The sequence below is a fragment of the Paramisgurnus dabryanus genome, chromosome 10 (assembly GCF_030506205.2).
Source record: "Paramisgurnus dabryanus chromosome 10, PD_genome_1.1, whole genome shotgun sequence".
NCBI classification, from domain to species: domain Eukaryota; kingdom Metazoa; phylum Chordata; class Actinopteri; order Cypriniformes; family Cobitidae; genus Paramisgurnus; species Paramisgurnus dabryanus.
The window spans coordinates 625,827-637,500 of record NC_133346.1 but is presented as its reverse complement, the minus strand read 5'-3'; the positions used below and the strand labels follow the sequence as shown (position 1 = coordinate 637,500).

At 35.8% G+C, this 11,674-nt stretch overlaps 1 protein-coding gene across 3 annotated transcripts in view; it reads right to left on the bottom strand.

The window, feature by feature from the left end:
* pdlim5b (PDZ and LIM domain 5b) overlaps positions 1 to 11,674 on the bottom strand; it is a 61,764-nt gene that overhangs the window by 25,355 nt on the left and 24,735 nt on the right. For 2 of the 3 annotated variants that reach the window (XM_065264420.2, XM_065264411.1), the window contains exons 4-5: positions 1,816 to 1,834; positions 1 to 258 (exon numbers count right to left, since the gene is read on the bottom strand). The exon at positions 1 to 258 is cut by the window's left edge and continues 281 nt beyond it. In XM_065264420.2, the coding sequence (XP_065120492.1) occupies positions 1 to 258; positions 1,816 to 1,834 (277 nt within the window). The remainder of the gene's footprint in view (positions 259 to 1,815; positions 1,835 to 11,674) is intronic. The other variant, XM_065264427.1, reaches the window with a different exon arrangement.

Genomic DNA, 11,674 nt, shown 5'->3' with positions numbered 1-11,674 from the left:
CTGGGGAGGCTGCTGAGACGGAGCTGCTGGCGTAAAAGCGGAGGTGGCCGAGGGGATGGAGGCTTTGGGTGCCATGGGAGGCGTGGGACTCAAGGACGGGCTGACTGATCTCACAGTACTAGCGGCTCCTCCGAAGGGCCGTGCGGTTTTATTGTAGGGGTTGCTGCCCGGGGTGAGGTTGGCAGAGCTGGTGGAGGTTGTGCTGGGTGCAGATGGTTGGCTGATGGGCACAGGTTTTATAATCTCCAGTGGTTCCTCCTAAAACACATGCAACACGTGCTCAAGCCACAGCAAACACATGCAGTTCCCTCATAACAGCATTAAAATATACTTCATTCATCAGATATCTGCATTTCAGTAAATACGTTTACATGCAACCAAATAATCCGTTTGTAATCGTATTGATGGCTCAATCGAATTGAAAAGCCTTCATGACTGCCAATGATTGTCCATGTAGTTTGTGATTACAGAATTAGCTTTTGTAAAGATTAATTTGCTAAATTACTTTTTTATTTGACCAAAAAGCACTACACTGAATACAGATTTCAATCTTAAATTTAACTGAAGTCACAGGTTTTCTCTGTAATAATCAATGCGAGACAAAGCTGAAAAAGACTCTGATTTCCTCTGACAAATCACTTTGCAGTTTTTCCTCGCTATTGTACTGGATGTCACTTTAGATAAATCCCTCTACACTGAAAAATTACTTTCTTACTTTGTCTTGTTTTCAGTATAAATATCAAAAATTATTAAATCAAGATGCATTTTTTATGAGCAAAATTATCTAAGAAAATAAGTCTAGTTTTTGAACAAAAAAATATAAAATGTAAGTGAATTTGTGCTTAAAACAAGCAAATAAATCTGCACTGATATAAGAAAAAAAATCTCTAAAAAAAAAGAAAAATTTGGCAGACTTTTTTTGCTAATTTTAAGCCAAAATGTACTTACATTTTATATTTGTTTGTCTAAAAACTAGACTTATTTTCATAGGTAATTTTGCTCATCAAAAAATGCATCTTGATTTAATAGATATTAAGATATTTGTACTGAAAACAAGACAAAACTACTAAGTAAGAAAGTAATTTTTTGCAGTGCAAACGTTAATGTACCTGCTCTATGATGTTTCATACTACATTTCTCTGAAAATAATTCATTAAACTGCAGTGTATTTCAGTAAGTAAACTGTAAAGAGGGAAAGCGGTTCAACCGTCCCATGCAACAGGTCATGCATTTCAAACATGCAGCATTATACTGCGTCCTAACCAGGTGTGACGCGTCAAAACTTAAACCTCTTAGGGGCAGTTTCCCGGACAGGGTTTAGACTAGTCCTAGACTAAAATAAATGTAAGAGCCGTCCAAACTGAAAACAACTTGCACTTACATATCTTAAAATACATCAGTGCCCTTTGTTTTGACTCAAAATGCACACAAGTAATGTTTTAAGTAGGGCATGTTTGTTAAAACTAGTTATAATTCCTATTTAAACTAAGGTCTAGTACTGTCTTAAGCTAATAAGCTGTTTGGGAAACCACCCCATAATGTTTTGAATTAAACTAAAGATGATATTTTTTTTAATAACTACAAGTAGTTCTAAAACAGATCGATCAGTCACATGACGTTTACAACAAGCGATGTGATTGGCTCAATTCCCTGATTGTTTCTGTGCCTTTAAGCAGAGATGAGGGCTCAGTGTCAGCTGAGTAAAGACACAGTTCAGGTCAGATAAAACAGACGTCTTGCTCACACCTGATTAGGACCTGATGTTATATATTAACACAGTGACCTCATACTGTATGTAAGTTGATCTGTACGTACCTTTGAACCACCGGAAGATCTGCAAAGAGAAAAAACACAGATTTACTATCAGACATCACATACAATCACAACAAATACAACACAGGTTTCACTGACACACACACCAGATCTTTGTCTGTCTTTGTACACTGCAAAAAATTATTTTCAAGAAAAAAATTCTTAGTATTTGTCTTGTTTTCAGGAAAAATATCAAAAAATTATTAAATTAAGATGCTTTTTCTTGATGAGCAAAACGACCCAAGAAAGTAAGTCTAGTTTTTAGACCAAAAATATCCAATTTAAGTGATTTTGTGCATAAAACAAGCAAAAAATCTGCCAATGGGGTAAGCTAATTTTTCTTGAATTTAGTGTTTAAGAAAAATGTTCAAGATTTTTTTGCTTACCCCAATGGCAGATTTTTTTTTTTTTTATGCACAAAATCACTTACATTTGATAGTTTTGGTCTAAAAACTAGACTTATTTTCTTGGGTCGTTTTGCTCATCAAGAAAAAGCATCTTCATTTAAGAATTTTTAGATTGTTTTTACTGAAAACAAGACAAAAATAATAAAAAAAATGTTGTCTTGAAAATCATTTTTTGCAGTGCAGAGAGTCAATATCAGTTCAGCGATAAAGAAATAACTTCTTAAATCATTCAATAAAAACATGTAAAGCAGAAGTGGGCAAAACTTTTTTCACTTGAGGGCCACATCAGTTATTGACATAAAGGCAAAGGGATAAAAAACTGAGAAACACTTAGTCACTCTGTACTACAAACAAGCAAAAATAATCTGCCAAAGGGGTAAGAAAATATTTCTTGAATTTAGTGTTTAAAAAAAGTCAACTTTTTATAAAGATTTTTTTTTCTTACCCCAGTAGAATTTTTTTTTTTTTGCTTGTTTAGGCAAAAATGTACATAAATTTTTTATTTATGTGTCTAAAAAATAAACTTCTTTTCTTAAATACCCCATTGGCAGATATTATTTGTTTTTTGCTTATTTTAAGCACAAATGTACTTTATATTTGTTTGTCTAAAAACTAGACTTATTTTTGTAGGTAATTTTGCTCATCAAGAAAATACATCTTGATTAAAGAATTTTTAGATATTTGTACCGAAAACAAGACAAAAAATACTAAATAAGAAAGTAATTTTGTGCAGTGAATGATTACATGATAAACATAAAACACAATATGATCTTATCAGTAATGAAGTTTAAAGGTTGACTGATGACATCCAGTGTCTGTCTGTAATGACATAAATCCAGTGGCGTTCTCATCATAAATTCATCATCATGTGAATTAAACAATGCTAAATATGACTGTATAAATAAACAAGTTGTTAAGTTCTCACGTATAAGAAGATTTCTGTCTAGACTCTTTCATTTGACTTCATTAATCAACGTGAAACGCAGTACGAGGTCACATTGCTCATAAATGACCTCTGTCAACTCAACAGGCGACAAACAGAGAAACTGCTGTGTAAACTGTTCGGGAACGCCACTCCCGTTCTCAAGCTCTTCCATATTAGGAAGACGCTAGCGAGCGGTTTTGCAAGACCAGTGGATTTTTCTCAAGAGCTTCAGTCAGCTGAACGTTCACCTCACAATAAGGGTAAAGGTGGAGCACTCCATGAGAAAACAATGAACGCTCGGACAATAGAGAGAGAGAGAGACGGGAAGCAGACGGTGTGGAAGTTGACAGGGTCACATACAGATACCATCTTAAACATCAAGTGTCTCATTTCTAGATAAATAAACAGATTGTGACATTAGGTCAGTTAAATAACATGTCAGATGGTTTTATGATGCTGTGGGGTTTATAAAGTATGAGTCCCACCAACACAACACAACACATGTCAATGATCGGGTCAGAAGAGAACAATGAAAGTTGATTATGAACATTAAACTCTTTAACTAGTAAATATTTGTAACTTTGGCAACAGTAACACTATATAAAAAGGGCTATTCACGTCATAAAGAAAACAGTTTTTAAGAGAATGGAGAAAGTTACACCACAACTAAAGATACAATAAACAATATCATTAGGATCACTTTATGAGCCATTTTTTCCAAGTGACGAACGATAAACTATTGACAGCAAATTAAATCTTTTTGAACTTCAAGTGCACGCACATTTGAAAAGAGAGATGACACTGTGGAGAAGCTCATTGCTGAGGTACATAAAATAACAGTAAAGAAGTTAGATTACACAAACTACTAGATTCACGGTTTAGTTATGCAAATCCAGCGTGTTGCTGGTTACCTGCTGTGTAAATAAAACAAGAACAGCATATTTACATATTCATTGACATGTAAATAATTGTGATTTAAAAAAAGGAAATATGCAATATTAGGTAATGCCGTTGAGGGTAAATGGTTTGTGCGAGTAGTACTGCGCACGTGAGCAAATTAACATAAAGTTATTGTAATCATCCAGTGATGTGGAGGCTAATATAGTTATTGTTAAAGAGTGAACGGCCCTTGTTCTGTGATGTTTTACCTACAGCGGGTGTAGCTTCTGTACATCAGAACAGTTTAATTGTTTTATTTACAGTGCTTTATTGACAAGACATTATGTCATTCACATTTCATTTAAGCTGACGTGAGTCCACATGATCATTCATTACTGTATGTCCCAGAAACAGACGAAAAACCGTCAACAACATCTGATGTCCGCTCTGTTTAATTTACTGACAGCTATGAGCGCTGTATTATATGTCTGTTGTTGATAAATGACATTTATTACATTTTAAATAGCGTCTGGTTTTGGTGATGACACATGTTTAGTGAGTGAGCTGATTCACAGGCCGTGTGTGTGTTCAGTGTGTGCGTGTGTGTGTGTGTGTGTGTGTGTGTGTGTGTGTGTGTGTGTGTGTGTGTGTGTGTGTGTGTGTTTGCTGTCCTGTACACTGACACTCGTGCTGTGTAATGTTTCATAAGCACATCCGGATGAAAGTAACCTTCAGACATACAGCACAGAAACACATTGAACACGCACACGTAAGCAAACAAACACAGAAACACACACACACACACACACACACACACACACACACACACACAAACACACACACACATAAACACAAACAAAATAGACAATCACACTTCCCTCACTGTTTCCACTGTTACGCAGTAAATATTTAAACACATCTGCTGTGGGCCAAAGGATGATAACTTTCCAAAACAAAGACAAAAGGTACAACAATATAAATATACAATATATCAAATGAAAGAACAAACACAAAAACCATTTCATCGTTTCATTCTACCTTCATTAGTTCTCTTTTATCAACTCTCAAATGTGGTTTGGTTTCTTCAAAATTAAAAAATTTCCACAAAAACCTAAGATAATTGCATTTTTATAAAGGACTTTTATTAGAGATCAGATTCAGAGCGATGATCAAAACATACACAGAGTTTTTACTGTTTTTAGATCAGTGGATGCTTTAGTGTTTAGAGCGACACCTGGTGGATAATAGCAGAAATATAGATTGATGTAAAAACTCGTCATTGACAGGGAAATGTTGTCTCTTATTTAACAAGATAACTCATCAATTGCAGGGAAAGACTTTACAAAGGCACTTTACGTTGTAAATAAATTATAAATATGGACACTTTACTTCACATGACTAATCTTTAGCTGTGATTATTCACAATCTTCTAATACAGTATCTTATTGATGAACTATAACACTGCAGTAGTAACTTTGGTAGCTCTTATATTTGGCAGAAAGTTCAGGCACTACGGCATCTATTTGTTAAAACTGATGTCTGAATGTTAATGAAAGCCATCGGCCCAGCAGGGATCAGAATATTAGCTTCTGAAACTGATTTCCTCTTATTACACACACACACACACACACACACACACACACACACACACACACATTTTCTAATGTCTATAACAGATCCTCTACAGACTGAGGAGAAATATGATTAAATCCCAGAGGAACAGAGCAGGTCACCTGTTATTCTACTTTAAAACACTTCCAGCTCGCGTGTTAAATACCTGCACACGTACAGAAGGTATGTGGAGAAAATGGATTTTCATATCATTCACTGGGTAAAGTCGAGACACAACTACCAGATACAAAACAACATTCCAGAGATTCATAAATCACCACAGGTGGAAATAAACCATCTGACAAATAAAACACCATTTATTACTGGACGATGAGATGGAATATTATACAGCGACGTTTTAAACTAAACATACAGCACCACATATAAACTATTCAAGTAATTTTCACAAGATTCTGGAAAAAAGAGGTCAAAGGCACTACAAAAAAAAAAAACTCAGGCTAATCTCAGCTAAAGAAAAACGTCAAAACCAGCCTACACTGATTTGCTGGTCTTAGGCAGACGGTTCTGGTTTGTTGCTAAAAGGGTTGTTTTGAACTTTGTGTCTCAACTGGTCAGCCTAGAAGAGCAACTCCTCAAACAATAACCAGAAATGATTATTATTATTATTCATGTCTAAACTTAACACTGAAGTGTCACAAACCGAGAAGGAATCTAAAGGATTCATCCCAGAGAACAGCAGAAATCTATTATAGAGACCTGTTTACATGCAAATTAACTTTTCCCCGCCAAAAGTTGCCACCCTCTGCTTTCACAGAAAAAAATTTGGGTAGATTTCTAAAAAAAATACCCAATTTTGAGCAAAAAGCTGAGATAATTGCATTTTTATGAAGGACTTTTGATAGAGATCAGATTCAGTACAATGATCAAAACATACACAGAGTTTGAACTTTTTGCCATAAGGGAATACTTCCGAGTTTTAGAAGATGGGTAAGAGCGCCACTTTGTGGATAATAGCGGAAATACGGATTGCCAGAAAAACTTTTTTCGATTGCTAAACGCCAGTGGGCACAACTGGAGTCACATGTGCAAAACTCTAACTACAGTCTGCACAGCAGCAGTTCATGTGGACCAAACTCTAGTTCGTTTTTCATTGCTTGAACACAGTTTTCAAAACTTTACACACTTATCCCATGACTTTAATCACAACCTGCACAACACTGTGGATTTACAGCACTTTGTTCAAATGCTAACACACTGCTGTCAAAACTGTGAATCACACATTCAAAACACAATTGATTTCAGCCTTGTGCCTTTCAAACACTGCTGATTGCAATTTCATATAAATATAAATTTCAATTTCATATATGTATTTCATTTATATATAATATTACCTTTCATGTACTTTAAGTTTCTACCTTTTTTTCTCATTACTGTAATTCCGTAAATTACTACAGACAACTGAAGCAAACTGCTAATTTTCATTTACCTTAAAAAATTATGGTGTTCTAAAAAAATAATGTGATAAATCAATAAATAAATCATTCTTTAAAGAAAACATTACTTGGTGTGACATCACTGAAATTGTTAAAACTGTAAAGATATAAAGTTTGTATTTCGTGTATTGCTGTTTGATGTTAGTGTTTTTCCTCTCAGTGTGTTGTGAGTGACAGTGTGTGTTATCTCAGTGAGGGTTGTGTTTAGTGTTTGGCTGCACGGAGCTGTTTTGAGCCATGTGTTAAGAGTTGTGCTCATGTGACTTTTGGTATTGCAGACTGTAGTTAGAGTTTTGCACATGTAGCTCCAGTTGTGCCCACTGTCGTTTAGCAATCGAAAAAAACTGTAATTGACCATAAATGGCAGGGAAAGAGTTAACATATAGGCTATGCAGAAAACTGCGCTTGCTTGCAATAAGTTGACATACCTTCAAAAAACAAGTTGAAATTAAAGCTTTTATTTTCGGGATGAGCACAGACTTTCATGCTTACTTCCACGTGTGAGGTTAATCTTTCACAGGTGGAGACATGCGCACATGAACAAAACTGAGAGAAAGCCAGTTAAGATGTTGACATGCAATGCGATTCGGGGTAATAAGCAAAAAACTACCCGTGCCGATCAGTTTTTGCTTACACCTTTTACAGTCTTTACCCGATAAAAGAAACCTGTTTTACGCATTTACATGACCCCACACGTTATCAGTTTTTATAACGCATAATTAAGCATAATCGGAGTAAAACTGTTTACCTAAACACAATCAATGAACACACTTTCAGTTCACAATGTTTTGTCGATATTTTGAAAATAACGCTTAAGTTATTTAAGTAATTTTTAAAGGAAATGCGCTTGAAGGGGACATTTAATAAGACTTTTTTAAGATGTAAAATAAACATTTGGTGTCTCCAGAGTACATATGTGAAGTTTTAGCTTTTTAAATTGTCACTTTGTAGGTGTGAGCAAAAATGTGCCGTTTTGGGGTGTGTACTTTAAAATGTAAACGAGCCACAGAAATGCAAACACTGATCACCATAATGGTGGTTTGATGAAATTAAAACTCAATTGGGCTGTCAATTATTTTTTCACTCTGTTGCCGTGGTTGGATAGTGCAGATTAAGGGGCGGTATTATTATAATAAAATCCCCTTCTGACATCACAAGGGGAGCAACATTTTACTGATCTATTTTTTCACCTGCTTGCAGAGAATGATTTACCAAAACTAAGTTACTGCGTTGTTTTTTTCACATTTTCTAGGTTGATAGAATCACTGGGACCCAATTATAGCACTTAAACATGAAGGGCACCCCCCCAGTTAAAGCTTTTGTAGCATTATTTCTGAGAATGCAGAGTAATCAGTGAGTAAATGTGTAGAGTAAGAGGTGAAGACAAAGTTCATGTGGGCTGTGGGTGAAGACTCATGCGGTCTCACTGTGTTTCTAGAAACCCCACAGAACTCTTCTTTGTTCTTCTGTAATGACCCTCTTCACATCTGTACGCTACACTTGAGATGAGAGAAATTCAACACAGGAAAGAAGATGGACTCTTCAGACTCCTGATGGCTTCACAGAATGTACCTTAAAGTTTCCACAAACAACCCCTCCCACCCAATCCCTCACGAACGTCATGCAAAAAAATAAAAAATCATTCTCATCGCTCTAATGCAAAAAATAATGATGTTGTTGTTTAAATTACAGAGTCAATGAGCAGCTACCGCAAACCTCAGGCGCCGCTCCGTACACATATTTTAAACGGAGCTTTTTGCATCTGGGCTGGAAACAACCTTAAGAAAATAAGAGAGAGAGAGAGAAGTGCATGTGGTCTACAGCAATCTCGTACCTTCGGTCCTGCTGAACTGACATAAAAATGGAAAAAAAAATGGTTTGGGACACATGCAGACCTGTGCGATGTATTCAGTGCAGAATAGCGTGTGGTTTGACTGCCGTCTGAGATGTTTCATCATCTTTAAGTGTTCTTCTGACAGACACGAGTAACCACAGGACACCAGAAACTATTAAAGTCATGAAAACAGATTTGACTGATCATATTCAGGGCTTCAAACATGCATTGCCTTGCTATTGCTTATTTCTGTGACGAGAATCAAGTGAAATGTAAATAAGAGGTAAATATAAGATGTAAATTTAAGCACAATTATTTTGCGCATGTTCACAAGGCATTTTTGCATCCGATTGAGAAAATACAAGGAATCACGTGTGTACATGATGTGTACTTTCTACTGATGGTCGGTATACTACACCACCCCTTTTAATATGATCGAAATTTGCATCCAATCAATCTCCATCGTATTGATTAAGGTGTTTACGTGAAGGCTTTTTAATCCAAACGAACCATCAATACAATTACTAACGGATTATTCGGTTGCATGTAAACGTATTTATTTAGTATGAAGAAGGAATATTTAGGTTACCTGTCTTTTAAAAGCATCTGTATGCGAGTGTGATTTAATATCTCAGACATACAGTCAGTGGTATAGAGAAGAGGTTTCATAGCGAGAGAGATGAGTTATGGTTAAGATGAGAGTACGGCGGTGTTCTGGGTGGATGAAGTTCAAATGGCTCTTTGGGAGTCTGTGCAAACGTTCATCTCTTTTAAACACAATGTTATCTTAATCGTGAAGATTTAAGTGCCTCGTGTCTTTGATGATTTTTGCAGATGCTGAATAACTCCAAGACTTGAATGGAAGATTCCAGAGCTATTTTACAATCTCTATATTTCCTTCCACAGAGTCCACGACTCCAGACTACCAATCTTTCTATTGACTGTAATGAGAGTCAAATTATAATACAAAATGCTACATAAAAAACTATACTAGTCTTGCACATCTAAAAACTAAAATCATTTATTCACCTACACTTTTTTCTTTGTTATAGAAGATAATTTCTATACACTGACACTAAAGGATTACTACACTTTCATAAAAAAATCGATCATTTCCTCACCCCCATGTCATCCAAGATGTTTATGTTTTTCTTTGTTCAGTCGAGAAGAAATTCAGTTTTTTGAGGATAACATTCCAGGATTTTGCTCCATATAGTGGACATTAGTGGACCTCAACGGTTTACAGTTTTAATGAAGGACCCTTATGCCTCGGTTGGGATCATTTAGAGTTCTTTGAAGCTGCAATTTCAATTAAATTTTATTTATTATATAGCACTTTTCACAAATGTTTAATTGTTCCAAAGCAGATTTACATTAATAAATGCAGGAGAAAACACAGAAAAATTGGTGGACAACAGAGTATGAATTTACGAAGCAGAGTACAGCAGCTTAAACTGTACTAGCGAGCGTAGTACACTCTAAAAAACAAACGGTGCTATATAGCACCAAAACAGTTGCTTTGCATCGTAACGATAGAAGAACCATTTTTAGTGCCATATAGCACCGGTGAAGAACCAGTGAAGCACCAGTGAAGCACCAGTGAAGCACCTGTGTAGAACCATATAGTGCTATGTAGAACCATATGTGGTGCTATATGGCCCCTATATGGTTCTACACTGGTGCTTCACTGGTGCTTCACTGGTGCTTCACTGGTGCTTCACTGGTTCTTCACCGGTGCTATATGGCACTAAAATGGTTCTTCTATCGTTACGATCCAAAGCAATTGTTTTGGTGCTATATAGCACCGTTTGTTTTTTTTGAGTGTAATAATGTAATGTATAGAAGAGTCCAAAGTTAAGCCAATGTCAGCTTGAGTCCCACGGGATTGAAAAAAACTCCCAAGAGAAAAACCCAGTGAAAAAAATCCCTTACAGAAAGAGCCAGACATAAGCCTCTTTCACACAGTAATTCTGGTAAATTACCACGAATTTACCAGAATGAATTTACCAGTAAATACAAAAATGTGCTGTTCACACATGCAGTGACGTTCCGTCTTTTTACCAGTAAGACATCATTCACACATCAGTATCAAAATACCGGTAAATTCGGAGAGAAAGCGGAAGTTACCTGTGGCGCGCGGCCGGCGAGCTCCGTCCGTGTCGTATTTGTAAACGGCGGGTTATGACTTACAGTTTTTTTCGATTGCTAAATGACAGTGGGCACAACTGGAGCTACATGTGCAAAACTCTAACTACAGTCTGCACTACCAAAAGTCACCTGAGCACAACTCTTAACATATGGCTCAAAACAGCTCCGTGCAGCCAAACACTAAACACAACCCTCACTGAGATAACACACACTGTCACTCACAACACACTGAGAGGAAAAACACTAACATCAAACACCAATACACAAAATACTGACTTTATATCTTTACAGTTTTTACAATTTCAGTGATGTCACACCAAGTAATGTTTTCTTTAAAGAATGATTTATTTATTGATTTATCACAATATTTTTTTTAGAACATCATAATTTTTTAGGGTAAATGAAAATTAGCAGTTTGCTTCAGTTGTCTGTAGTAATTTACGGAATTACAGTAATGAGAAAAAAGGTAGAAACTTAAAGTACATGAAAGGTAATATTATATATAAATGAAATACATATATGAAATTGAAATTTATATTTATATGAAATTGCAATCAGCAGTGTTTGAAAGGCACAAGGCTGAAATCAATTGTGTTTTGAATGT